Source organism: Coccinella septempunctata, chromosome 1, assembly GCF_907165205.1.
Source record: "Coccinella septempunctata chromosome 1, icCocSept1.1, whole genome shotgun sequence".
NCBI classification, from domain to species: domain Eukaryota; kingdom Metazoa; phylum Arthropoda; class Insecta; order Coleoptera; family Coccinellidae; genus Coccinella; species Coccinella septempunctata.
In genome coordinates, this window is record NC_058189.1 from 37,268,421 (window position 1) to 37,295,145 (window position 26,725).

Below are 26,725 nucleotides of genomic sequence, written 5' to 3' on the forward strand. Positions count from 1 at the left end.
GTGGATTTCCTGCAATCCTGCATCAGCTGATCAGAACGAGAAAATGGAAAACTCAGACACGAGCAGTTGAAACATCATCATTCTTGTCGTTACATTAGACGAAGATGTTGATATTTTTTCATTATTGTAATTTCGAAAGGTGAAGGCAAAAGTGTAGTAGTATTTGTGATGGTTTTATCGCTACGGAATCTGCCAAGATTCGGAAAAATCTACCGGTTGATCACATTCTCCTGTATTCTTTCTACGATTATTCTGTTGTATTCAGTATTGAGACTGAAAGTTTTCTGTTTAAATGTACATGCTAGAGAGAAAGCAGATCAAATTGTGAGTACCCACAAATATCATGAATAACGTGCGTCCGATACAATTCGTCGTCTAGTAGGCTATGAAATTTTAGAGGTGGATTTTTTGTGACTTAACGTAATTATTTTCTTGAATCATTCCATCATGTTCCCAAAATGTAATCATTAACCTATACAGGGTTTCTCGGGAAGAATGCGACAATCGAAAACCACAAACTGATGTTATGAAGGTGGGCTCATATCAAGATGTATCAATTCACTGTGAGTCTACGGATATACAGAGTGATAATCAGATGTTGAGTGAAATTTCAAAGCTCAACTGATCTTCAACTAATCAACAGACTGATTTGAAATTTTGCGGTGATGTCACACTTTCCGACCAACCTCGTTCGAAATTTTTAAAATTCGATGTCAGTACCAAAGTAGGAGAGTTTTGACTTTTTCTATTTACGTTAATATCAGATCATCCTGTACATTGACACTATGTACAGGGTGAGTCTTTGACTCCTACAAATATTCCAATAGTAGATTCTTGAGATCTCGAGGTCAAAAGAAACACTTTTTCTTATACCATTTACTCCGATTCGCCCCTGGTAAAAAGATTAAGCCATTTTGAATTTTCATAATGAGCTGTGTCACTCCTGGAAAGAAATTAACTTCAGAATAACTAGCTAAATTTGTAACACTACACATCTGTGGATCTTAAACGGAGTTGTATTCAGGCAAAATACACAAATTCACAAATTTCACAGATACTTTTTAATTTTTGAACATCAAATTACTCCAAAACTGCACATTATAGGAGAAAATATTAAGAATACTTTTATTTTACAAAACGTTCAAATATTCATTAGATAGCGTCCAACTTCATTTCTAGAGTTGGGTTCTTTGAATTTTTGATATTTTGATGGTACGTAATGGTCATAATCAGAAAACTGGAAGAAGTAGTTGATATCTTGTGGTCGAAAAAGATTCATCAAATAAATTAAACATTATATTCCGCAATTCATTTCATTGGATGAAACCGTTCATGAGATAGAACTAAAAATATCATTTTTTCATGATTTTTCAACACCCTGTATCCGAGCCGATTCGGAAAAAGTAGTAAAGACAAAAAATGTTTTTTTTTTACCTCAAGAATCTACTGTTCAATTATTTGTACAATTCAAAGACTATTTTCATGACCATAGAAATACAACTCAATTGTAAAATCCAAAAACGTAGCACGTTCATATTTAATTTTTTCAATTGGCTTGATTGATATTTCACTCTGTTTTGTGTAAAATATCAATTATTTCTTTATCCTTCATTCATTCAGCTAAAAGATTAAACAACAATATAAAATGCATTACTTCTTGAAATCTCAAATGTCTTGAATGAAATACAATTGATCCATCTATTAAACCATTCGATTCGAATTTTCATGAAAAGCAAAAGTCATACAGCATCAGCTCAATGTTGGAAGACTGATCTTACTTAATTGTTCTTAACAATTCACCCAATATTGGTGTCATTTTGAGTTGGCAATTCAGAATAAATACATATTTGGTTGAAAATTTAATTTTGCCGTTATATATTAGAGAAATTAGTGAAAACAAAGAAGATTAAAGAAGAAATAATAACACAGTCAATTTCATTCTTATAATAATAGAAGGTTCATTAAAAACCCATCAATGATCAAATCATCCTCAGCAACTAAATTGCTAGCCTAAAAAGAGTAGGGTTGCCCAACTGAAGTACCCTACACCTTTCGTAGAGGGTGGATGACAAACTTCTCAACTAAACATGAAAAGATACGTTATTTGAAATCAAAATTGACCTATTCGTGTACCTTCCTATGAACTATTGAATACCGATGATATGAATTTAGCGCGTAACTTTTTACCCACTGTGTTTGGTTAGTACAATTAATAATTCCTTGAATAAAAATTATTGAAACGTGAGAAATTATTTCTGCGTTTAGTGACTTCTATTATATAAAAAATCTGAGAAGATAGAGGTATGTCAGTTCGATCTGGCAGTGATGCCAGTAAACTGGCAATCATATATAATTATGATATTTTTTTCTACATGTTCGCCCACAGCAGCTTCCGTATAACAAAAGTCACAGCGCTTTCGTACTATGGTGCAATTATATGTAGGTAACTAATAATTAATTAATTATATATTATATGTAGGTAGGTTATTAATTATATGTAGTGTAGGTAACTATAACACGCAACTGTCTCACGAAATTAACTTTTCAATTCTAACCAAAAGAGATGTTACACAACTAAGTGACCTACTCACTTTTTTTTCCTGGAAAATTGAGTACTACAAATTGATAGTAACCTCGATTCATCTTTAATATATGTATATGTATGTATATCTGATTGATTGTACGGCAATAAACTTGAACGTATTTTTTAAACCTAACTTGCTATGTTGCTATCAAATTTTGCAAATCATTGTTCAACCACCTGCTGGCATCAGATATTGATTATCAGATTATTGAGTTGAAGTTTTGCATACGCACGTGTGAGTCATTTGACAATATATGCAACATTCTGTCACAGCACAGAGCTGATCTTATGTTGAAGCCGTATAAATGACTTCGTATTTACACAAGTTATGAAAATGCTTTATACCAATTTGAAATCTGCATGGAGCATATTTTTTGAACCACTGAGACTGCCAATCCGATTCCTCACATTTTATGATGAAATTTCGAGATTTAATTTTTATTCCATTGACAAAAGCTATTCATTTGTTTTTGTGCATTTAAAGTGGTATAGTCCACAAAGAATACTTTACCAAGAGAAACTGATAAATTTGATTAATTTATATCCGTTATACACAGAATTATAACGTGGTATGAAAAAGTGAAAAAAAAAAACAATTGCATTGTTTTTAGCCAATATATCTCTTTTATGAGGTGTTTAAGGATTATCCATTCATTCCGGGACAGTCTGTATATCCGGAGTCACTCAAAATTTCAAAAATCGTTCAATTTTTGTCTTATTAATAAGGTTATATTTATGTTAAAATCTTGAATATTGTTTCATTCGAATTCTAATGGAACTACTCTTTCAATCGCTTGAATAAGTTTTTATTTTTACTCTATTTAACTAGCCTTTGAAAAATTTTCTGAATATCTATGGATCTAATTAACTGATTTCGAAATATCTATTGAAAAACGTCATAATACTAAGTAGGTATGAAGGTCCATAAGGCCAAATAAGTATGTACCCAACATTTTTTCTATCCATGATGTGAAAAGTTGCAATTAAAAATTAATAAGTATGAATTCATTAAATGTTTGATTATTTCTAATTTATATAGGTGTTCAAATTTTAAAATAATGTAGCTCATTTATTAATAGATTATTTTGCTTTATTGGAAGAATTTTGTCTGTGTAAGAACCGCAAACATAATTTTTGAATTTCTCTATAAACTTTTTTCAAATCGGTACCGTACCTCATTCTACTTGTACGAGTAATTTATCCCTTTTTTGTAAAACAACTTTTCCTAATATAGTATTCGAATATTAAATAGGCATTTGCATTTGCCTTCGGTCAATTATTGTTTAATATATTTTCTACAAGAACCGTACCGTACCTCATTCTATTTGTACGAGTTATTTATCCCTTTTTTGTAAAACAACTTTTGAGAATTTCCTAATATAGTATTCGAATATTAAATAGGCATTTGCATTTGCCTTCGGTCAATTATTGTTTAATATATTTTCTACAAGAACCTTACAATCGTTAGGCCCTGACTCAAATGATCCATCTCATCGATTTGTTCTCCATCGACAATTCAGTCGGGAAGGTCAAGATTATAAATCTTGCATCAAATTTCTTTAAAAAAATAGTACAAATAGTAAATGAAGTTGAATCGCAGGAATGTGGACAGAATGAATGACTAATCAGTTATGATTTTGCCAACGTTTCGGAACTATTTTGTTCCTTTCTCAAGGCTAGAAAAAGTATTTTATTAATCATACATAAAAGAAACAAAACAAGGTGTATACCTCATCATACAACTAATAAAACTTGTGTTTAAAATTAATAATTAGGAGTCAAGAACGAACAACGGTTCTAACATATGACAGTCAATTGAATAAAAACAAACAATGAAAACGAAGTTACATATTCTGTGGTACGATAAAAATATGTTGACACATCTCCACATATTCAGTCTCAGCCAAATTAATTTAATTTAAGGAATTATACAGTGTGGAATAAAAATATAAAGGTTAATACACATACGATGACAAACACGAAACAACATGTGGAGAAAAATAATTCAGAATTGTTATCTATTAGGTGTTTTCATCCTCGATATTAAGTAATCATAAACAGTACTCAAATTATTTGTATCCTCCCTGTAATTCACTGTATCATTTCTTCTTATATGTATCATTTCACTCAAAATTCGTCTGGAATAATGTTGTTCATAATCCAGAATAGATACATTTTCAAAATCAAATCTATGTCCCTCTCTGTGTGTGTGTTGTGTAAGGGCAGTTTTATTTTCGGCTTCTAATTGTCTGCCATCATTCTTATGTTGTCGTATTCTGTCCTTCAAATATTGTTTTGTTCGGCCCACGTACACTTTGTTACAATCTTGGCAAGGGATCTTATACACCAGATTGGACTGCATATTAGGAGGGGTTTTATTTTTTATGTTGGTGAAGAATTTTTTATTATTATCAAGGATGTTATAGAATGATGTCATGCAACCAAAATCTTTGAATATATTATGTAATCTGTAAGATAATCCAGGGAAGAACGCGAGCTTGAAATATTTTAGTTTTACATTCATCTCAGGTTGTGAGCCAATGTGCATGTTGTTTGTTGCATTAACTACTGTATTCACGTTCCTATCATTATTGGTAAGACAAACTTGATCTCGTTTTTGTTTGTAGTTGTTAATCACTTTTTTGATATAGTAAGGGGGGTAGTTGTTGCTTAAAAGTATGTTTGTTATCTTTATAATATTCTTCTTCTCAAACTTTTTGTGACTTAGTGAAAGAGCTCTATGAGTCAAATTGGTAGCTACATTTTTCTTTTTTTGGAAGCTTCCAAAATCAAAATCAAATAACGTAGTGTAACATGATACCACGAATAATTCGATTTTGAAGCTCTCTTTCATCTTTCCTTTTACTAATCACGCTGGGACGCCTAGCCGGGCGAGCGCTTCAAGTTATGGTAGTATACAGGGTGTATCTGAGTGACTCCAAAAAATGAAAGAGTTTATTTTATTTATTTATTCACCAGTTTTCCCTATGAGACCCACAACAGAAGATTAAGCATACTCCTCAAGATTCTCTTTTGCATTATGAACACTCTATTCACCCCTGAATTATTCCCCCAACACAATAACCCATATGCGAGCAAAGAATGTATGCAACCGTAATAGAAGGTTTTCAAGAAGCTGAAATCCACTGATTGCCTCAACTTCAAGATGCAGTAATTCTGTGATGCCAGTCTCGCTACCAAACCATCGATATGAAGATCCCAAGTCAGAAATGAATCCAATTTCACCCCCAGAAACTTCACACAGCAACTCTGCGTCAACGATCCACCTCGATCACGCACCAACACACTCAAATCCTGTCTATTTCGCAAAGTAGAAAATAAAATTAGTTCGGTCTTCTCTACATTCAAAACAAGACCCTTTTCATCACACCACTCTCTCATTACCCTCACACAGGCGTTCGCCTCCCTACTCATGTTTTCAATATTATGGCTCTCTATAATGGTGTTTACGTCATCTGCGAACATTGTCACGAGTAGATGAATGAATCTTCTGCGGCACTCCAGTCTCAACACCCTCAAATGAAGAAAAGAATTTGGAGCCACCATCTCTTAGTCGCACACGTTGCTTCCTATTTTTCAAGTAGGACTGCAACCAACCCAACGCCTTTCCGCGGATACCAAGAGAATTGAGTCTATCAAATAATTTATTATGATCTATAGTGTCAAAGGCTTTGGACATATAGAAAATTCCCAAGGCAAATTTTTTCTTTTCAAACACATCCAAAAGATGACAGTATAATGATAAAAGCGCAGCCTGTGTAGAGCGACCCTCGACGAAACCAAACTGCCTTGAACTCATGATATCATGCCGGGACAGAAAGGACATGATTCTACTCTTGAAAGCTCTCTTGAAAACCTTGGAGAATACCGAGAGCAATGCCACCGGTCTATAGTTGACAACCTGATTTCTTTCGCCTTTTTTAAAAACAGGTACAATATCCGCAGTCTTCAGATACTCTGGAAAATAACCGTTTTCGAAAGAAATATTTATCAGAAAGGACAATGGATCGACTACCTCATCGGCAACATATCTCAACAAATAGCAGAGAAACTCATCAGGACCAGCCGAAGTCCCTCTAGAACACTCAACCAGAATGGTGTGGACCTCCTGTGGAGTCATGGGGGATAAGAATACGCTACTTGAATTAGATTTTCCAAGAGCACTGGCACATTCCAGTTTTCTACTCGAAAAAGAATCAGTCAAGTTCTTGACAGACCGCAAAAAAAATTCATTCAGGGCATTTGCCTGTTCATTCCTTCCAGCAAACTCTCTACCATCATCCGCGAAAATCTTTTCAGGAAGCTCATATTTTCTTTTATTCAGATTCAAATTTTCAGAGTGTCTTTGAGGAAAGTTAAAGTGGGTATTCGGTATGAAATTTTTTGAAAAACTCACCCCCGGAAAAGTTACACCCCTCGGAAAATTAAAAGAAAATTTTTTTTTCTCTGTATATCAAGCTACACACGAATATCATGTGTCAATGAAATTCAACGCTGAAGTATTTCAGAAAGAATTGAAATAGTTGAGCTCTAAGATATTTTTTCCAACAACTTTTTTCTTAATGAAAATTTTCTTTTGAAAAACCATCCCAAGTATTTATTTTCTTTTACAGTGCAAATCAATTCAAAATAATAGACCCGTTGGAAATCTGTGCTTCCCTTTATGCATCAAAGAAGACATGAATTCCGTATCTTGTTACTCCTTCAAAAACACAAAAAGAGTGAAATTCAAAGCCGAATGGAAGGGTACCCAGATCGTCTTCAAATCTCCGGTAGAAACGACGCCGTTTCATTGGTACGAGCACGGGAAGAAAGTTTATCCAAGCGAGAAGCAATTCTTGACAGCACTTCGAGCTGTTGTGAAGAACAAACTGAACCTCAATATACCGGTGAACACTCTCATGAGGACAATGAAGAAGAACATTCATTCTAGAAATTTTGATGTATTCAGTCAAGAAGAGATCGATTCGATGTCTACATTAGTCCAAGACAACGAATTTCTAGTTCTTACTTTTTTTTCTGGAAATGATATATTTCCAAGACTGGTCGGTACTTGTGGTTCCTACTATGCTACAGAATATGTCGAACCGATACAGGTCAAATCTTCTCTACTGGCCCTAACGGACAACGTGAAAGATTGGATTTGGAGGCTACAAATCTCAACTCAAATATTGGAGCTATTGAAGAAGCTGGAAACTGATTTTCAAGAGCCCATTCATCTCTGTGATATCCAAATGGAACATTTTGGTGAGTATACAATCGGTGACAAATTATCAGGGACTTCAAATTAATACATTGCTTAATGGGGGTAACACTGTTTGAGAAGTTTATCCCATGTAGTCAGCAATTTGGAATATCCCAGTCAACCAGAAACGTAACAGTAAGTCGCGGGGAATACCAAAAAATATCGCATTGAAGAGCTTCTTGTTGGAGAATTATCAATTAACATCCACAAATTGTTGAGTTTGCGAATTCCTCGACTACACTTCCTCAGTGGTTGCATGTACGAGGATATATTGAAAAATTCTTAGCCTAATATGGAACCAAAGAAAATTTCAATGTCGAAATATTTTATTACTCAACATATTCTCCTCCTCGTTCTCCTCTTAATTGGATACATTTATTACAGCAAACCTGCAACGTCTCTAGACCTCCACAGCTTTTTTTACTTCTTCTTTGGAAGAAAATTCACGACCTTTTAAACTTTTTTTGAATTGAGGAAAGAGATGATAGACGGATGGAGCCAAATCTGGTAAATAAGGGGGGTGTTCTAGTAATTCAAACCTTAAACAGAACACCTTTAGATAGCTTTCCGCGTTTTTTCTCTTTAATTTTTTTCTCGTAGAGTGGTCAGTAATGTCGAATAGTAATCTCCGGTTATTGTTCTACCCTTATCCAAATAATCAATCATGATTACTTCATGGCAATCCCAAAAAACTGAAGAAGAAATCAAGCAGATTTTTGGACACGAAACTTCTCAGGCCTTGGAGAACCAGAGTGTCACCATTCCATCGATTGTTGCTTTGTTTCTGGATCGTAGAAATGTACCCCAAGTCTCATCCATAGTAACAATTCCGTTTCAGAAGTCTACATCGTTTTTAAATCGAGCACAGATCGAACGCGATGCTTGTACCCTTGCACGCTTTTAGTCATCATTCAAACATTTGGGGATCCATTTTGCAGCAATTTTTGTCATGTCCAAATTGACGTGAACTATATGATGAACACGTTCGTATGAAATATTCAGTGCTTCAAATATCTGTTTTAGCCCAATTCGACGGTCTGATAAAATCATTTCATGAACTCCATCGATATTTTCCGGGACTGACATAGAAAATGGCCTTCCTGATCGATCATCATCTTCAATGGAAAATTTACCTCTTTTGAAGCTTCCAGTCCAATTTTTCACGGTCGCATACGAAGGACCTTGATCGCCAAGAGTATTAAGCATATCTTCGTAAATCTGCTTACCTATTAACCCTTTTAAATACAGGTACTTGATGATGGCTCAATACTCCAATTTTTCGATTTTTACAATTTCGGTGGACATCTTCTTTCTTTTAATTTATTGCGTAACTCTGGTTTACTTTTCTGACCTCAAACACACTGACACTTCTAATGAGTTATTGCTCGTTGCTACGGCAACGCAATATTTTTTTATGCATGGAATTGGTATAGGCTAACTAGATATCAATACATCCTCATAACTAAGATGTCTAAAACACTGGTGTGTGCACTTGTCATTTTTTGCAAGCATCAACAATTCAGAAAATCATGGATATAGGATCAGTTTCGTGGCGGCGCCACCATGTCATTTGCTTCGTTCTATTCTTGTTCTACCAAAGGAAGTCCAATGATACTCTCTCGTTTTATTTTGTTTTGCGTTGATATCGAATGTCGATCAACGAGTTCAAAATATGAACTGGTCCATTTTGTCAGCTGTTAAGGAATTTGTGCTTTACAGTTCAATTTTCGTCAACATTTCAACACTATAGAGTAAAGGGTTCGAAGGAGGATTTACTGTTCTTCGTCAAGATAATTTCCGTTTGACAACTTGAATTCGTGAGGGGGGTAATTCAATATGATTTTAATAAAACACAGTTGATTGGTCAAATGTCCAATATATTCAGTTGACGGAAAGGGAATTTTCACTATATCTACCTAAGTGCATATCTCATCTGCAGTTTACTTATCAAAGCCTCGTCATTTCCTTGTTGACTTGGAGGGACAGTTTGAAGAATATTCAGTGCAACTCCCCTCAGTGCAACAATCAAGCCGTCGCTTTCTCCTTCTCGTCCCAACCATTAACTTTGGCTGCTGCTTCACTTTGTTTTTGGTATGTGCTGTGATAGACTTTTTCGCACACTGGCCGTTCCTTGCCTTTGCTCGGGCGCCAGTGAGACAATCAGTAAACCCCACGTCTGTCACAGAATCTCCAAAACTTAGAGAGCTAACTTGAAATTATCAGTGGAGAAATGTATCAGTGAAGTCTAGGATGGTAGCCTCTTCTAAGTCTCTGCTTTCCAACGGTTTTCAATAGTTAAAAAGAGTATTTACCTCTTCTAACAAAAACCTAGATGTAACTGATTTAAGAACGAACTCTCACTGTCAAAAATAACAGGCAACAAAGTAAATGATCAGTTCTTTATTGAATTATTGTAACGTTTTCTTCGCTTGATTAAAACGTCCAACTCATTAAAATTATTTATTTACACTTAATACACTTATAACTCACAAACTAACTATTACACTACTATTTATTTCCACTCTTGTTTATTTCCACTAGTCGCTTGCACTGTAACTGTACTTGTACTTGCCTACCTGCTCCTCCGCTGGGCTTATATAGGCGCCGGAAACATTCAGGTACCTTCGCGGTTATTCTGGAAGCTCCCGACCGCTCCGGTTCTCGAAAGGTCCGACCGCAAGGGCCGGACTGGTTACACTGTCCCCTCCTTAAGCCTGTTCTGTCCCAGAACAGATTTAGTGAATTCCTCCGAGGACCGTGGCGAAACTTGCACTCATCACCATTCCTACAGTAGCCATTCTGATGGAAGTAGCACTCCACAGTTTTTCCAGGCTCCCTGGCCTGCTTTGGGTTGAAACTGCACACCAGGATCCGTATACCAGTTCCCTGAAATACCACCTCCAGCATGCTTCGCACAACTCGCCAATTTAGCTGGTCCAATCCACAACCGAGCTTGGGAACAGCTAATTTCCTAACTCCAAAGCGTTGAAGGTCTTCTTTCAAGCTATGCAGTGCCGTCCATAGATTCTGATAGGTTTGCTTCTGATAGGAATGTTGCTTGGTGACTAGGTAATAAATGAACCGACCTTTAGCCTTCAATTTCAAAGCTTGTCCGATTATTGGCTGCTGTCGCAATAGTTCTTCCTGACGTCCAAATTTATTTCTGAATACTCTTGCTATTTCTTTGCTCATACGAAGGTCCTTTGCTACACAATGAGCGAGAGAGTGTTCCTCAGACACGGTAAAGAGATCTTGATGTACTTCCTGTGTAACGCCGAACCGTGCAACACGTGTCTCACCATAGCAATCCATAAACTTCTGGTAATCGCTGCTACCTTGCATCGGGGCTTCCACAAGACGTACTTCTTCTTTGTCCTGCGCGTACGGGGCTAATCGGTTGAAATGGACAACCTTTGGTTTTCCTCTGGGGAGCTTCCTTATCCGGTAAACTACATCATTTATCCTCTTGATTATTTCATACGGTCCCTCCCACTGTCTCTGCAGCTTTGGTGAAAAACCTTTCCTCCTTTGTGGATTATGTAGCCACACCAGATCTCCAGTGGTGAATCCACCTTCAATAGCCTTGATGTCGTAGCGCATTTTCATTCGGTCACTTGCTTGCTGCATTTGATTGCGTACCTTGTCATGAATGTAATCCAGCTTCTCCAGGCTTACATCCAAACTCTAGGTCGCAAGGCAGCCTTATTTCTCGGCCGAACATTATACTGGATGAAGTTTCCTTGGTAGATTCTTGAACCGAAGATCTATATGCCATGGTGAATAGATGTAAATATTCATCCCAATCCCGCTGGTGATCAGAAACTACTTTGGCTAGATGTTTTCCCATAGTCCGATTCATTCGTTCGACCATGCCGTCTGATTGTGGATGAAGAGGTGTAGTCCTTGTTTTGTGAATCCCCAATTGGCTGCATACTTCTTGGAATAACTTCGATTCAAAATTTCGGCCTTGATCACAATGCAGCTCCAGCGGTATTCCAAATCTGCAGAAGAATTCTCTGACCAATTTATCAGCTACCGTACTTGCCTCTTGATTAGGAATACCGTAGGCTTCCACCCATTTCGTGAAATAGTCCATCGCTACCAAAATGTACTTCTTTCCATGGTCTGTTTCGGAAAAGGGGCCAGCGATGTCGATAGCTACTCGTTCCATGGGAGATCCGACGTTATATTGCTTCATTGGTGCTTTTCCTCTACCATAAGGTCCGTTAGCAGCAGCGCAAACCTTGCATTTTCTACACCAATCTTTAACGTCCCTCTTACAATTTGGCCAATAAAATCGCTGCCTGACTTTTTCCAATGTCTTGGTTATACCGAAATGTCCACCTGAAGTTCCGTTATGTAGTCTGGTCAGAATGTCTGTCACACGGCTCTTCGGCACAATCAATTGAAGTCTCTGCTCAGTTCCATCTTCATTTTCCCAACAACGTTTCAGAAGACCTCCATCAATCTTCAGCGTTTCCCATTGTGCCCAATACGACTTTATATTCTGGCTCAGTCTGGATACTTCTTCCCAAGTAGGTCGACTACCGCTCTTCTTCCAACTCAGGATTACTTTCAAGTCGTTATCTTCCTCTTGTGCTCTTTGAATTTCCTCAGGTAGCCAGTCGTCTTCGATTACGGTGGTCCGCCTTAAATCGATCTTTTCTTCCAGACGCGAACAATGGCTGCAATTCTCGGGACAAGGTCTTCTTGATAACGCGTCTGAATTGCGATGGCTAGTGCCCGCTCTGTGTTCAGTGTCAAAGTCATACTCTTGCAGCCTCTCAATCCATCTAGCCACTTGTCCTTCCGGGTTCTTAAAACTCAGGAGCCATTTCAAAGCAGCATGGTCCGTTCTTAGTAAGAATTTCCTTCCGTACAAATATTTGTAGAAATGTTCTACGGACTTGATGACTGCTAAAAGTTCTCTCCTGGTCACTCAATAATTCTGTTCTGGTTTGGACAACACCTTGAAGTACCCGATGACTCTTTCCTGTCCATCCTGGATTTGCGATAGAACGCCGCCAATGGCTGTATTACTGGCGTCGGTGTCGAGCACAAATTTACCTTCAGCCCTTGCGTAACTCAGAACTGGAGCTGTGACCAGAGCCTTTTTCAATCGTTCGAAGGCTTCAGTGCAATCATCGGACCATATGTACTCCTGTCCATCTTCCGTCAATTTCGTCAGCGGCTTGGCAACGTTGGCAAAACCAGATACAAATCTTCTTTAATAAGTGCAAAGGCCTAAGAAACTCCGCAACTCACTCTTGTCTTTCGGTATAGGCCATTTCTGCACTACCTTGATCTTATCCGGATCAACCTTGACACCTCTACGTGAAACTACGTGTCCTAAATATTTCACTTCTGTTCGAAACAGATTACATTTTTTAGGACTTAGCTTTAGGTTGGCATCACGAAGTCGCTGGAAAACCTCGGATAGGTTGCGTAAGTGATCTTGGAATGATTTTCCCACTACTATCACATCATCCAGATACATCAGGCAAGTTTTCCAGGAGAGCCCTCTCAATATTGTCTCCATCAGACGTTCAAATGTGGCAGGAGCATTGCATAGACCGAAAGGCATAACTTTAAACTGCCACAGACCCGTTCCAATACTGAAGGCAGTCTTTTCTTTGTCTTTTGGATCCAAGCCAACCTGCCAATATCCGCTCTTCAGATCCGTTGGAAAACCAACGTGATCCCGAGAGTGTATCCAGGGTATCATCAATTCGCGGTAAGGGATAGCTGTCCTTTTTCGTGGCCTGATTGAGCTGCCTATAGTCTACGCAGAATCTAGTAGTTCCATCCTTCTTCTTCACTAATACTACGGGCGATGTCCAGGGGCTATCTGACGGTTCGATTACACCTTCTCTCGCCATGTCTTCAATAATCCTTTCAGCTTCTTCTCTTTTTGCCAGAGGAAGACGTCTAGGATGCTGTCGGATAGGTTGTGCATCACCAGTATTGATTTTATGCTGCACAACATCAGTCTTTCCTGCTTTTCCGTCCGTAGCAAAAACGTCGGAGTACGTTTGAACCAATTTTCTCACTTCGAGTAGTTGGTATCGGTCGAGCTCTTGACATTTTGAAGTGAGGAGGGACACCAGTTCTTCAGAATTGCTTTGCGATTTTGAGACTTCTGCCGTACTTATCCCACCCGAAATATGGTACACAGGTACACCACGTCCAATCAAGGTATCCTTCTTCAGGGTGACTGGAATCATGCTGACATTTAGCAATCGGATGGGAATGCTGTCTCTTACCCTTACCAAGGTCTTCCCAAGTAAGAGTCCTTTAGCTAAGGTTGTATCGTCAGAGGGCTCAATTACTCTCACGCAGCCACTCCTCGTTACATCGTCACATCTACCAGTCACTATGCCTTCAGTTCGCCCTGGCAACGTGATGTCCTCGGTCAGTCGAATCCGATATATCTTGTCCTCCACATCATTGATTGGAATCTCTTCACTTCCTAGCCGAAGTACATCACTCTTCATATCCAATTGGCATCCAAGCTTCTTAACAAGGTCCAATCCCAGAATAACTTCTTCCGTGATGCCATCTACCAGAACTTCGTGGTATTTCTTGTCCAGACGCAGTTCGAAGTTTGATCCTAACTGGGCGAATCTTGAATCCTTCAGCAATTTCTGGACGCACAATAGTTTTGGTCGAGCCAGTGTCTACCAGTATTTTCACATTTCGGTCATTTATCTTTCCGGGGATAACTATGCTTGATAAATCCTTAGACATTATTCCCCGGATTATCACTTCGGGGGCATTTATGGCTTGGGTCGATTTATGCCCCTTATCACCGACCCCTTTCAGTTTCCCTGCTGTGACTCTTTTTCCAATTCTGGACAGTTTCGCTTGAAATACCCACTTCTGTTGCAGTTCCAGCACACAGTATCCTTTTTCCTAGTTTGTGATATTCTGCGGATTTCTTCTCTGACAATGTCCTCAATAGATCGGTCTGATTCTTGGACTTGTCTAACACGAAGGTGTCCTCTATGCGACGCTTGCTTCGCTGCCTCAATTTCTAAAGCCTGGGCTAAGGCATCATCAATGGTTCTAGGGCGTGCTAGTCTCAGGGCTTGTTGTATTTCACTATCCTTTATCCCATCCACGAATGTCTGGATTGATAGCTGTTCCAGGAAGCTATCTGGAGCAGATGGATAAGCCAGCCTGACTAATCTCGCCACATCAGCTTCAAACTCCTGGAGATTTTCCCCTGTTTTCTGCACTCGGTTCTTTATTTGTGCATGGTATACTTGTTGTAAATGAGCAACACCATATCTCATCTGAAGTTTCGATGTAAGAACTTCGTAACAGGCTTGTTGACTCTCCGGGATCGTCTGCAGAATGTTAAGTGCCTCTACTCGTAGAGCGATAATTAATGCCGTGGCTTTTTCGTTGTCATTCCAATTGTTCACCAGGGCAGCAGCTTCAAACTGTTTTTGATATGTCGACCAGGGTATTTTTCCATCAAAAGTTGGGGGCTTGATCTTCATTCTACTACCTTCGCCATCATTTTCCGCTTTTGCTGAGCTGTAGGGTGTTGAAGCCAGAATATCTGTTCTGATTGACATTCTTTTCAAGGAATCTATCAACTTGGAATGATGTTCAATTATTCCTGCCATTTCTTCCAATGTTCCATTTACGTCGTCATAAACTTTGTCAAACTTTTCATCAACTCTTTCATAAACTTCGTCAAATTTTTCGTTCACTATATCAAACTTCTCGTCTACTTTATCAAATTTTTCATTTATGGTTTCCAGTTTCTTATCCAATTTATCTGTAAGTTGACTCACCACATCGTTACAATTTTCCCTAATCTGGTCCATTTCCTCATTCCATTTCTCGTCAATTTTCTCATTTAATTTTCTAGAATTTTCTTCCATTTGGACCATTTGTTCATTCAACTTACAAGAATTCTCGTCCATTTTCATATTCAATTTTCGTGAATTTTCTTCCATTTAGACCATTTGTTCATTTAATTTTCGAGAATTTTCTTCCATTCTTTCGTTCATCTTACTCAAAAAGTCCATTACCGCATGAGTCTCCATCGCATTCTGTAGTCTTGTGGTCACTGGCATGAACTCCAAATATCCAAAATTATTTATTTAATTCGAGCGATGTTCAACCTCACACTTGACACCAATGTAACGTTTTCTTCGCTTGATTAAAACGTCCAACTTATTAAAATTATTTATTTACACTTAATACACTTATAACTCACAAACTAACTATTACACTACTATTTATTTCCACTCTTGTTTATTTCCACTAGTCGCTTGCACTGTAACTGTACTTGTACTTGCCTACCTGCTCCTCCGCTGGGATTATATAGGCGCCGGAAACATTCAGCATTCAGGTACCTTCGCGGTCATTCTGGAAGCTCCCGACCGCTCCGGTTCTCGAAAGGTCCGACCGCAAGGGCCGGACTGGTTACATTATATACAAAAATGTACAGATAATAATAAATATTGATGTAAACTGGCAGACTAGTCGGCGTGAGACCGACTCTCTCTCTCTCTCTCTCCCTCTCTTTAGGGGCTTTAGGGGCCCCCGAATGTCTGTAAGCAAAAAATTCCTAAAAATGTTATCCAAAACCTCTCACAGGTATTACAATAGCATTTTTGGGAATAACTGCTAAGACAACCATTCATTTCAAAATCCCTTTCGTTACACGGAATCGATCATTCAGATAGATACGAATACTCATGGGCGCCCGCAGATTCTGATCGCCTTAATTTTTTTCAGCACAACACCTTCAATATTATCCTTTGTTTCGTGAAATTGATTGGTCAGCTAGATATAAATCTTTGCGAATTTTCGCTGAAAACTTTGAAACTATATTCAAAAAGAAATTTCAATGAATTCTTCAACAACAAAAAGAGCTGCTCAGTTATGAGCTGCAATAAACTCTTTCACTTTCGTGGTTCGGTTAACGGTAGTAAGTAAATATTCAAATATATTGGAACCAATAGCAAATACACTACAAGATGTTTTTATCAATTTTGTAGTTCAACGTCACATAAATTTTATTACAGATATATGTTTAAAATATCGTTCCGATGATGCATGCTTCACAGAAATTTTTTACGAAGCATCACCTATTGCTCAGAGTATCAATATAGAGACTGGAAAACCACGAATTTGCGGTAGATAAATGTACATAGGCTTGTTCGTAGAGTGGTTCCTAACGGTTGTGAACAGAGCAAGCGCAAATGTATTTTCGTCCCCCTAAAATGGAATTGCGCTTGCTCTGTACAGTTCACAACCGTTGTGAACCACTCTACGAACCACTCATATCTAATTATGAAGCATCTTCAGCTGAAGATTACTTCAAAAAATCCATATTCATCCAATATTTAGATCATCAGATTTCAGCCCTTGAAACGAGATTCTCAAAAAAACATGAAATGCTTTTTTCTTTGTTCAATAATTTGCCCAAGAATTCAAAATTACTAGATATTGAATCTAAGGTCGGCCATATTTATAACATTGAAGATTTTATGGAGCTCGATGCAGCGGTTTGGTTTTGACGATCATTTAATTGATTCCATCTTCTTGGAAATTTTTCGATAGTCACCGTTAGGGTAATTTTTCTCGTAATAAATCTAAACGTAGATAGAAATGTGATACATATTCTCAAAGAGAAACTCCTCAAGTTGAAAATCTGAAGATTTTATGGAGCTCGATGCAGCCGTTCGGTCTTGACGATCATTTAATTGATTCCATCTTCTTGGAAATTTTTCGATAGTCACCGTTAGGGTAATTTTTCTCGTAATAAATCTAAACGTAGATAGAAATGTGATACATATTCTGAAAGAGAAACTCCTCAAGTTGAAAATCTGAAGATTTTATGGAGCTCGATGCAGACGTTCGGTCTTGACGATCATTTAAATGATTTCATCTTTTTGGAAATTTTTGATAGTTACCGTTATAGTAATTTTTCTCCCAATAAGAGAGGATGGATATGTGTTACATATTCTGAAAGAGCAAATCCTCTAATTAAAAATCTGAAGATTTTATGGAGCTTGATGCAGCCGTTCGGTCTTGACGATCATTTAATTGATTCCATCTTTTTGGAAATTTTTCGATAGTCACCGTTAGGGTAATTTTTCTCGCAATAAATCTAACCGTAGATGGAAATGTGATACATATTCTGAAAGAGCAACTCCTCTAGTTAAAAATCTGAAGATTTTATGGAGCTCGATGCAGCCGTTCGGTCTTGACGATCATTTAATTGATTCCATCTTCTTGGAAATTTTTCGATAGTCACCGTTAGGGTAATTTTTCTCGTAATAAATCTAAACGTAGATAGAAATGTGATACATATTCTCAAAGAGAAACTCCTCAAGTTGAAAATCTGAAGATTTCATGGAGCTCGATGCAGCCGTTCGGTCTTGACGATCATTTAATTGATTCCATCTTCTTGGAAATTTTTCGATAGTCAACGTAAGGGTAATTTTTCTCGTAATAAATCTAAACGTAGATAGAAATGTGATACATATTCTGAAAGAGAAACTCCTCAAGTTGAAAATCTGAAGATTTTATGGAGCTCGATGCAGCCGTTCGGTCTTGACGATCATTTAATTGATTCCATCTTCTTGGAAATTTTTCGATAGTCACCGTAAGGGTAATTTTTCTCGTAATAAATCTAAACGTAGATAGAAATGTGATACATATTCTGAAAGAGAAACTCCTCAAGTTGAAAATCTGAAGATTTTATGGAGCTCGATGCAGACGTTCGGTCTTGACGATCATTTAAATGATTTCATCTTTTTGGAAATTTTTGATAGTTACCGTTATAGTAATTTTTCTCCCAATAAGAGAGGATGGATATGTGTTACATATTCTGAAAGAGCAAATCCTCTAGTTAAAAATCTGAAGATTTTATGGAGCTTGATGCAGCCGTTCGGTCTTGACGATCATTTAATTGATTCCATCTTTTTGGAAATTTTTCGATAGTCACCGTTAGGGTAATTTTTCTCGCAATAAATCTAACCGTAGATGGAAATGTGATACATATTCTGAAAGAGCAACTCCTCTAGTTAAAAATCTGAAGATTTTATGGAGCTCGATGCAGCCGTTCGGTCTTGACGATCATTTAATTGATTTAATCTTTTTAGAAATTTTTCGATAGTCACCGTTAGATTAATTTTTCTCTCGATAAAACTAACCGTAGATGATGGAAATGTGATACATATTCTGAAAGAGCACCTCCTCTACTTGAAAATCTGAAGATTTTATGGAGCTCGATGCAACCGTTCGCTCTTGACGATCATTTAATTGATTCCATCTTTTTGGAAATTTTTCGATAGTCACCGTTAGAGAAATTTTTCTCTCAATAAAACCAACCGTAGATGATGGAACTGTGATACATATTCTGAAAGAGCAACTCCTCTAGTTGAAAATCTGAAGATTTTATGGAGCTCGATGCAACCGTTCGCTCTTGACGATCATTTAATTGATTCCATCTTTTTGGAAATTTTTGGATAGTTACCGTAAGAGAAATTTTTCTTTCAATAAAACAAACCGTAAATGGAAATGCGATACATATTCTGAAAGAGCAACTCCTCTAGTTGAAAATCTGAAGATTTTATGGAGCGCGATGCAGCCGTCGCTCTTGACAATCATTCAATTGATTCCATCTTCTGGAAATTTTTCGATAGTCACCGTTAGAGTAATTTTTCTTTCAATAAAACTAACCGTGGATGATGGAAATGTGATACATATTCTGAAAGAACAACTCCTCTAGTTAAAAATCTGGAGATTTTATGGAGCTCGATGCAGCCGTTCGGTCTTGACGATCATTTAATTGATTCCATCTTTTTGGAAATTTTTCGATAGTCACCGTTAGAGAAATTTTTCTCTCAGTGAAACTAACCGTAGATGATATTTTGCCCCTCCTGAGAAAAATTTCTGCGGGCGCCCATGCGAATACTTAAAATCTGAAATTCAGAAAATTCGTGCCATCAAAGAACTTTTAGAATTAGTCCTGATAAAATTCAAAAGCCTTGCATCCAGTTTTCCGGACGATATTACTGCATGCCTTTTATTTTAGACCCTTCCGGTTACAACTGCAATCGCTGAAAGGAGTTTTGCAAAATTAAAACTCATAAAAAATTATCTGAGGACTTCTATGGGACAGGAACGGCTGTCAAACATGTCGTTATTATCAATAGAGGGGGAACAACTTAAAAAACTGAAATCGTCATCAGCTATGGCTGATTTGATGAATAGATTTGCTGAAATAAATGCTAGAAAAACGTATCTTTAATTTTTGGTATTTTTGTTTATTATTTGTTTGTTTATCATTTTATGTTGTTTGTATATTATTTTATATTGTTTGTATGTTATTTGTTTGTGTATTATTTCGCCCCCAGCACCAAGTATGAGTTAGAACTTTTAATTATAAGTACATATAATCATTTCGATACTAATCGAACATTTTTTGCTACTATTATTTTCACTTCACCCTTCCTTAGAGCCCCTCAACACATTTTGATGTAGGGCCCCTCTAAGGCAAGCTACGCCACTGTGTCAGACAGCAGGTCGGAAGAAGCTGTCAACCTGTAACTTGATCGGTCGGAAATCAGCAATATATTGACACAATAAGTACAAAAATACGGTAGGAGCCCCAAGTCCTCTTTGGACCGAACGGCGATCGAACGGTCGCGGAAGTCGGCAATCTACCCAGCCTACAATGATTAGATCAAGTTTAAACGGTAGGTCGGTATTTTCAGCAGTTCAACAGACTAAAGAAATCGGAAAATAGTAAAGATATCACCCAGGTATGCACTACGGAAGGAATAAAAATGCTACAAGTGACTGTAACTAACTTTCAAACTTGTCGTAATTCTAACTGCACGGTAAAACACCTTACACATTCCCGGCACCTAGCTCTCAATTGAAATCGCTCTTGATCTTCAGCGCCAGCCCTCTCCGCGGAAAACTGTCCCAACTATGGTAACTCATTTCCCCATACTCAAATTGTTCGGTCAATCAACCGGCTCGGAAAGAGACAGAAACAATGGAAGAGAAGGAAAAACGGAACAAGTTGAAAGACCTTTCTCGAGTCAGAAAAAGTACGGTTGAATGGAAAGAATTATAAAATATATGAATTCTGGAAACAAAAGATATATACGGTTTCCGCTACAAACATGGGCCTGGTTGATGGAAAACAATGCCATAATATCAATCGGTAAAGCCCCCCTATGATAATACATATATCGGTTTTCTTCCAAAATATTTCGGTTGTCAGGTCTTATTATGAAAGTATCGGTGAAGAAATTTCCTTTTGTGGCGGAGCAAAAATCTGCCACGTCACAGTGCACCAAGTTGATTGGTTATCAAAAGTATGAGGTTGGAAATTTATTCGCCTTGGTTCGCCCGTATCTTTCAGCTTCACAGAACAATATATTGTTGAGGAAACTCAGCAAAGATATTTGCTTAATCGCTTTTCTATGGTTTTCACATGTTCTTCAAATTCCTCTGTATTTTTTTGCCATATCAACTAATCTTTCTTCCACTTCATAATTATATGAGAAATTTTCCGCCAAATTATCCTCCGCCATCCTCTTAGTGGTCTTGTCCTCCATTTTATTTTTCATTTCTTTAGTTTTATTCTCCATTCAATTTTCCATTTTCTTGGCGTTTCCTCCATTTTATTTTTCCGTTTCAAGCTCATTTGTTCAAAGGCTTGCTTGGTAAACTCCATACTTGCCTGGTCCATTTTCTCTGCTTGCGATCTCGTTATCGGCATTCAGTATTTTCCACAATGAAGACAACAATTTGATTAACACAACGCAATTAATCCCAAACCTGACATCAGTGTAACATTCTCAGGGTTGATCAAATTGTCTTCTTTCCAAAACATTCATTAAAAAAAATTATTCACACTACTACTACACTAATTTATGTACAAAGAGTTACTCTTATATATTTTCACCCTCACTAATATACTTTCACTACTTTGCACTTCGTAACTGTTTGGAATTCATTGTTCAGCGGATAAAAAATACTAGTTCTTTGATTTTCTGTTTGAAGATTTGTTCCAACGTAATTTTTGTACAAAATAAAATTTTGATTTCTTCGAAATGAACATGATTCTCATTTTCCATTCTTTTTTTCAATGTTGTGCAATGAACACATGCTATATGATACGGGGGTGTTATTGTTAATAAATGTTTGTCCCAATAACGGACATATCCTCCCGTATTTCAGTGAAATTGGGATCCAGTAATCTAGAAAATAAGAAGAATTGATGATTTCATCGAATGAATCTGGAAAAGTACTATTTGAGAAAGGCAATCTATTTCTTTTTCAATTAGGTATCTGCCACCTCACTAACGAAATACATATCTAGATTTGACTCAAGTTAAAAATTGAATAACTTGTATGCGGAAAAATCAAGTAAATTCAGTTTTACTCATCTTCTCCGGTCTTTCCAAATTTGTAATGAAATTTTAAAATATTGGCATACTTACAAGATATTGTTTCGACTCAAGACCTACTAATCAATATTTTTGAGGCCGGACCTGAAGAAAACATATTTTTCATCATTTTCATCGAGTCAACTGAGGACGAAGAATGTATAAGTCAAATATTATAAAAATGTGTAGGGTGGTTCATAAGTTACGATTAATCGAAAAAACGGGGAAAATCACTAAATCACCCTATATTCTAGTAATAAAGACCTGTGATCCTCAAGTGGACTTGATTAACAATCAGCAATTCCATACACGTAAAACAGTATATAATATGCTTGTAGAAAAAGTGCCTATTATCGGATACTTTTTTGTTTCCACCTAAAAAAATAGTTTTCAGCTACCTATCAAGAGTATATTTACGTTGCAAAACCTATATTCTTTAATATTATGGAAGGCGATCGTCGAACTCAATTTATTGATCAGAAAAAAATACTTTGGAATGCCCAAATTCACAATTTCAAAAAAGTGGTTTCCTAATATCGGATCGGAAGTTTTCGTCCAAGCTTAAAACTTGTTAGGACATCAATTGATTTGTCTGATTACCAGTGTACTTCTTGGGACATTAAATGTTCTGCATGCCTCTAGGTAGCCCACTTCCTTGTTTTTGACAGCTTCTACTGCTTGCTCCATACCATTTGCATCCCAGCTTTTACGGGTTTTCGTTTTATTTGATTTTACATTCATCAATAAAGGAAATAATAAAAAGTAATGTTAAGTAAACTAATGTTGAGCTTGAAATCAAGTATTGGTTCGTAATATCGGATATGCGGTTTTGGGCAACGGATATTAACGCATGTATCAATATGTGAAGTTATTAACCTCCAGCAGAAGAGACAAAATAAACCAAACCTAATAAATAATATATCAAATAAATCTTTAAAATATGCTCGATCGACAGACGTATATCAGAATATTAAACTTACCTACTTATATTTGTCCCCTTATCTTCAGCGGTAATCTTTTCATGCACCATCAATTATTCAAACAAATGAAATAGGGAACAAAAACTTAATGGAAAAATTTGTAATTTTTGTAGAATCTAAGCATCTATTAGGGTAGTATTAGTACAGATATCTGCAGGTAAATGGGGCCATTAACTTTAAGAAAAACCTTAGGTACTGGTACTATGCTATATTAGGAACCTATGCGATATTATGCGAATTTGCTTTATATTTACTCACTAGTGCTTGAAACTCACATACCTACAGATGAAACCGCTTTTATCGAAAAAAAATTTGATGGAAAATAAAAAAAACTTTGTCCTGAATTCATGATTTTACATATTAATCTATTGTATTTATAGCACAGTTTTATGGCCGAAAAAAACGAAAGATACATGATGAACTTCATTATCTAAATAAAAACAGTTAAACCGGAACAGTTTTTTATTACCTTTTATATATAATACTTAAGATATACATGCACCATATCTTTATAACGATCACATTTAATGACGATCGGAATTGAAAATATTTCAAATCATTGCTATCGAAATTTACAAAATTCAACAATTTTTTACATCGAATTGTGGTATCTTTATTACATTGAATATTAAAAATCCTATTGATTTCAATTTTCTATCAGTCTCTCGAAATTAAATTTTTTTGAATGAGCCATGTATTTCCACACTCCTAAAAAAAATTATAGGAGATTAATTGTCAACTTATGCTTTGAACTTGTGTTTACATTTATAAGTTTAAGGCACCATCTCAATTAACAAATTATTTTACCTCATATTTCGTTTGGATGAATGTTTTAGATACCCCAAAAAATATTAGCTAATAGACGCCACTGATATTTTTCCTCATGTAATTGTAACAGATTTTTTCAATAATCACTACAAGACCCTAATTCCATTTGGTAACAAACTCAAACAGTTTGATAACCTATCGAGAAGTAAATATAGAACTGGAAATAATTCTTCTTCAATAAATGAATGCTTTATGTTTCGTATGGAAGAATCTCCTATCATTTTAAGAATACAAAGAGATGAGTAAGATAAAGGCGTAAGAACCACCTCATCTAGATGTTGACTACTTAGTTATTTCAAAATGTCGCTTTGTTTCTTGATGAATGCATATTAGTCAGACTGACATAGCAGTCCATTAAGAAACTAAAATTCGATAAACTTCCTCTGACTTCAGTTTAGTGCACATTAGCAATAATATTTTTTCAAATATCTTCTGGAAGCATGGATATCATACCGTAATTACCTAATTTGTAATTGATTCACAGTACCTAGACTAGGGAAAGGCACAAATGAAGTTTGGAATAAAATTAATATTTCTTCAACCAAAAGCTCAAAATGAAAAAGCTGAAACTCGTCAATTGATTTTTGATTACCTACTCTCATTTTCTGGTAATAAAATTGAGCGTTTTTCTTCAACCTTATAGCAACAACTCACCGATTGGTTTGTGTTACTATTAGGTAACTTTATTTTTTCAACAGACTTTGATGTTTCTTCTAATTATCACGAAATAAAAAAAAAGATTATAGGGGGTTCTATTTTCCGTGAGGTTTTCAACGATACCAAACATATGGTATAATTTCTATTTGAAAGAAAAACACTCAATTTTATTGCCAGAAAATATAAGTACAAACGGAACTCAATTAGCGTGTGTCAGCGTTTTAATTTTAATAAAAAAACCCATACTAACGCTAAGTATGTAGTTGTTAATCTCGACTAAGAAATAATCAACCCGATCAACCTGTTGTTTATTTTATTTTAATTTTAAGTTATTTGTGGAGAAATTATCAATTTCGGACAACAACAAAATTTAAAAATTTTGTGGTGATGATGGAATTCCATTTTCCGTCAGCCTTCCCTTCGTAATATAGGCACGTGTCTGTATCTATTTGAAAAGCAAAAAAGTGTTAATTGTTGATGAGTTTATACTATATATTTGTGAAAAGTCATCTCAACGAAATAAAAACTATATTTCATCAACTTCCACTGTTTATTATTTAATTTTTCACTACGACCAGTTTCGGTTATTAACTCGTTCGGTTTCAACGGCAAGCATTTCTGTGTTTTGTGTGTTGGTTTATTTGGGGAGTCATATTTCGGCCCTTTTTTCAAGTAGAGATTGATTTATGTTCCACTTAACATTTTTCCGGATAAATCATTAAATCTTGGATGGAATTTAGGGTCTGAATAACTTTCCTTTATCTCACCCATATACTAATAACTTATTAGTCTATGATCTCACCTTTGTCGGCTTTGTCTTGGTTATGTTTAAATATTAATGGAAACAACAATTCCGAAGAATTGTCGTTCCAATAATGCGAGCTAGTCATGAACTCTCTCTTTTTCTTCGTATTAGTGTTATGTTTGTCTTCTAAGATTTTTGACGGATTCTTATTAATATGGGTAATTAATTTTCCAGGAACCTACCAACAAGATGAAAGTCTTAGATATCTGGACCTGAACCAACTGTATTCCAGAACAATCATCAATAAATTCTTCCGAAATGTATCTTGTCAGACCGACGAAGACTGTGATTTTTTCGATTGTAGAAGCAAATGTAGCCTTCAGACCAAAACATGTGCACATGGGGTGACAAATAATAACTTTCAAGTAGTGTGTGAAAAACTATTCTTGGGTTGGAGGCGGTCTAATACTGTGATAGTGCCTGGGTTACTTTTATCTCAGCATACCCCTTCGGATTTGGCTGAAGTTGTGAGACAGTGCGCTAATCCAGAAAATGAAGTGGGAAAACCGAGAAAAAGCCCGGACGGAAATGTCATAAAGAGAATGTACGAATTAATTGTGGAAATTGAACAAACATTTGTTAGTCGAACATCTCTCTGAGTCCATTGTAATATATCATATTATTAGTACATAAAAATAAATCTTTATGAAAAAAATGGAGTCCTGTTTTGCGTTGTCATCGCATCACGTGTAAACAGCGGAATCGATTTTATTTCTTTTTTCTCTCAAACCTACGCCTACTTTCTACAAGGTTTTCCGGAAGAAAAAGTTGCCTGGGAAACTGAGAAAACCAAGAAAACTAAACGAAATTTAAATTGCGCGCGCAAGTTGGGTAGTCTATACCCACCACGGACAAATGATTGACATCTGCTGTATTGACAAGTGAACTTATTGGAAAATACTTTCACAATATCTATTGTTATGGCCCATTTTCTTTATTTCAATGAATTTTTTCATTTGAATATAAATTTGATGAAAGAAACGAATCCACAACTTTACCAATGTACACTTTCCTAGACTTTGGTTTTGAGTTCGGTTTCATGTTTTGTCTTATTGCTTATTGTCAATTTGGAAATTCTCACTGTTAGACTGAATATATAAAGTGTCGATTTCTTCAACCGCCCAACAAAAAGTTCTTTCTTCTAATTTCATTATCTTAGCAACAATA

General features: G+C 36.4%; 1 protein-coding gene across 1 annotated transcript; it reads left to right on the top strand.

Annotated features, from left to right (window-relative positions):
• Positions 1-7,222: 7,222 nt before the first annotated feature.
• Positions 7,223-26,198, top strand: LOC123317765 (divergent protein kinase domain 1C). Its single transcript, XM_044904377.1, has 2 exons — positions 7,223-7,852; positions 25,733-26,198. Exons 1-2 carry the CDS (start codon positions 7,285-7,287, stop codon positions 26,155-26,157), a joined length of 993 nt encoding a protein of 330 aa, XP_044760312.1. The 5' UTR covers positions 7,223-7,284; the 3' UTR covers positions 26,158-26,198.
• Positions 26,199-26,725: the final 527 nt, after the last annotated feature.

Coding starts and splice junctions, on each gene's coding strand:
- LOC123317765 (XM_044904377.1), top strand. CDS start 7,285: ATGAATTCCGTATCTTGTTACTCCTTCAAAAACACAAAAAGAGTGAAA. Junction 7,853..25,732: donor TATCCAAATGGAACATTTTG/GTGAGTATACAA, acceptor TTAATTTTCCAG/GAACCTACCAACAAGATGAA.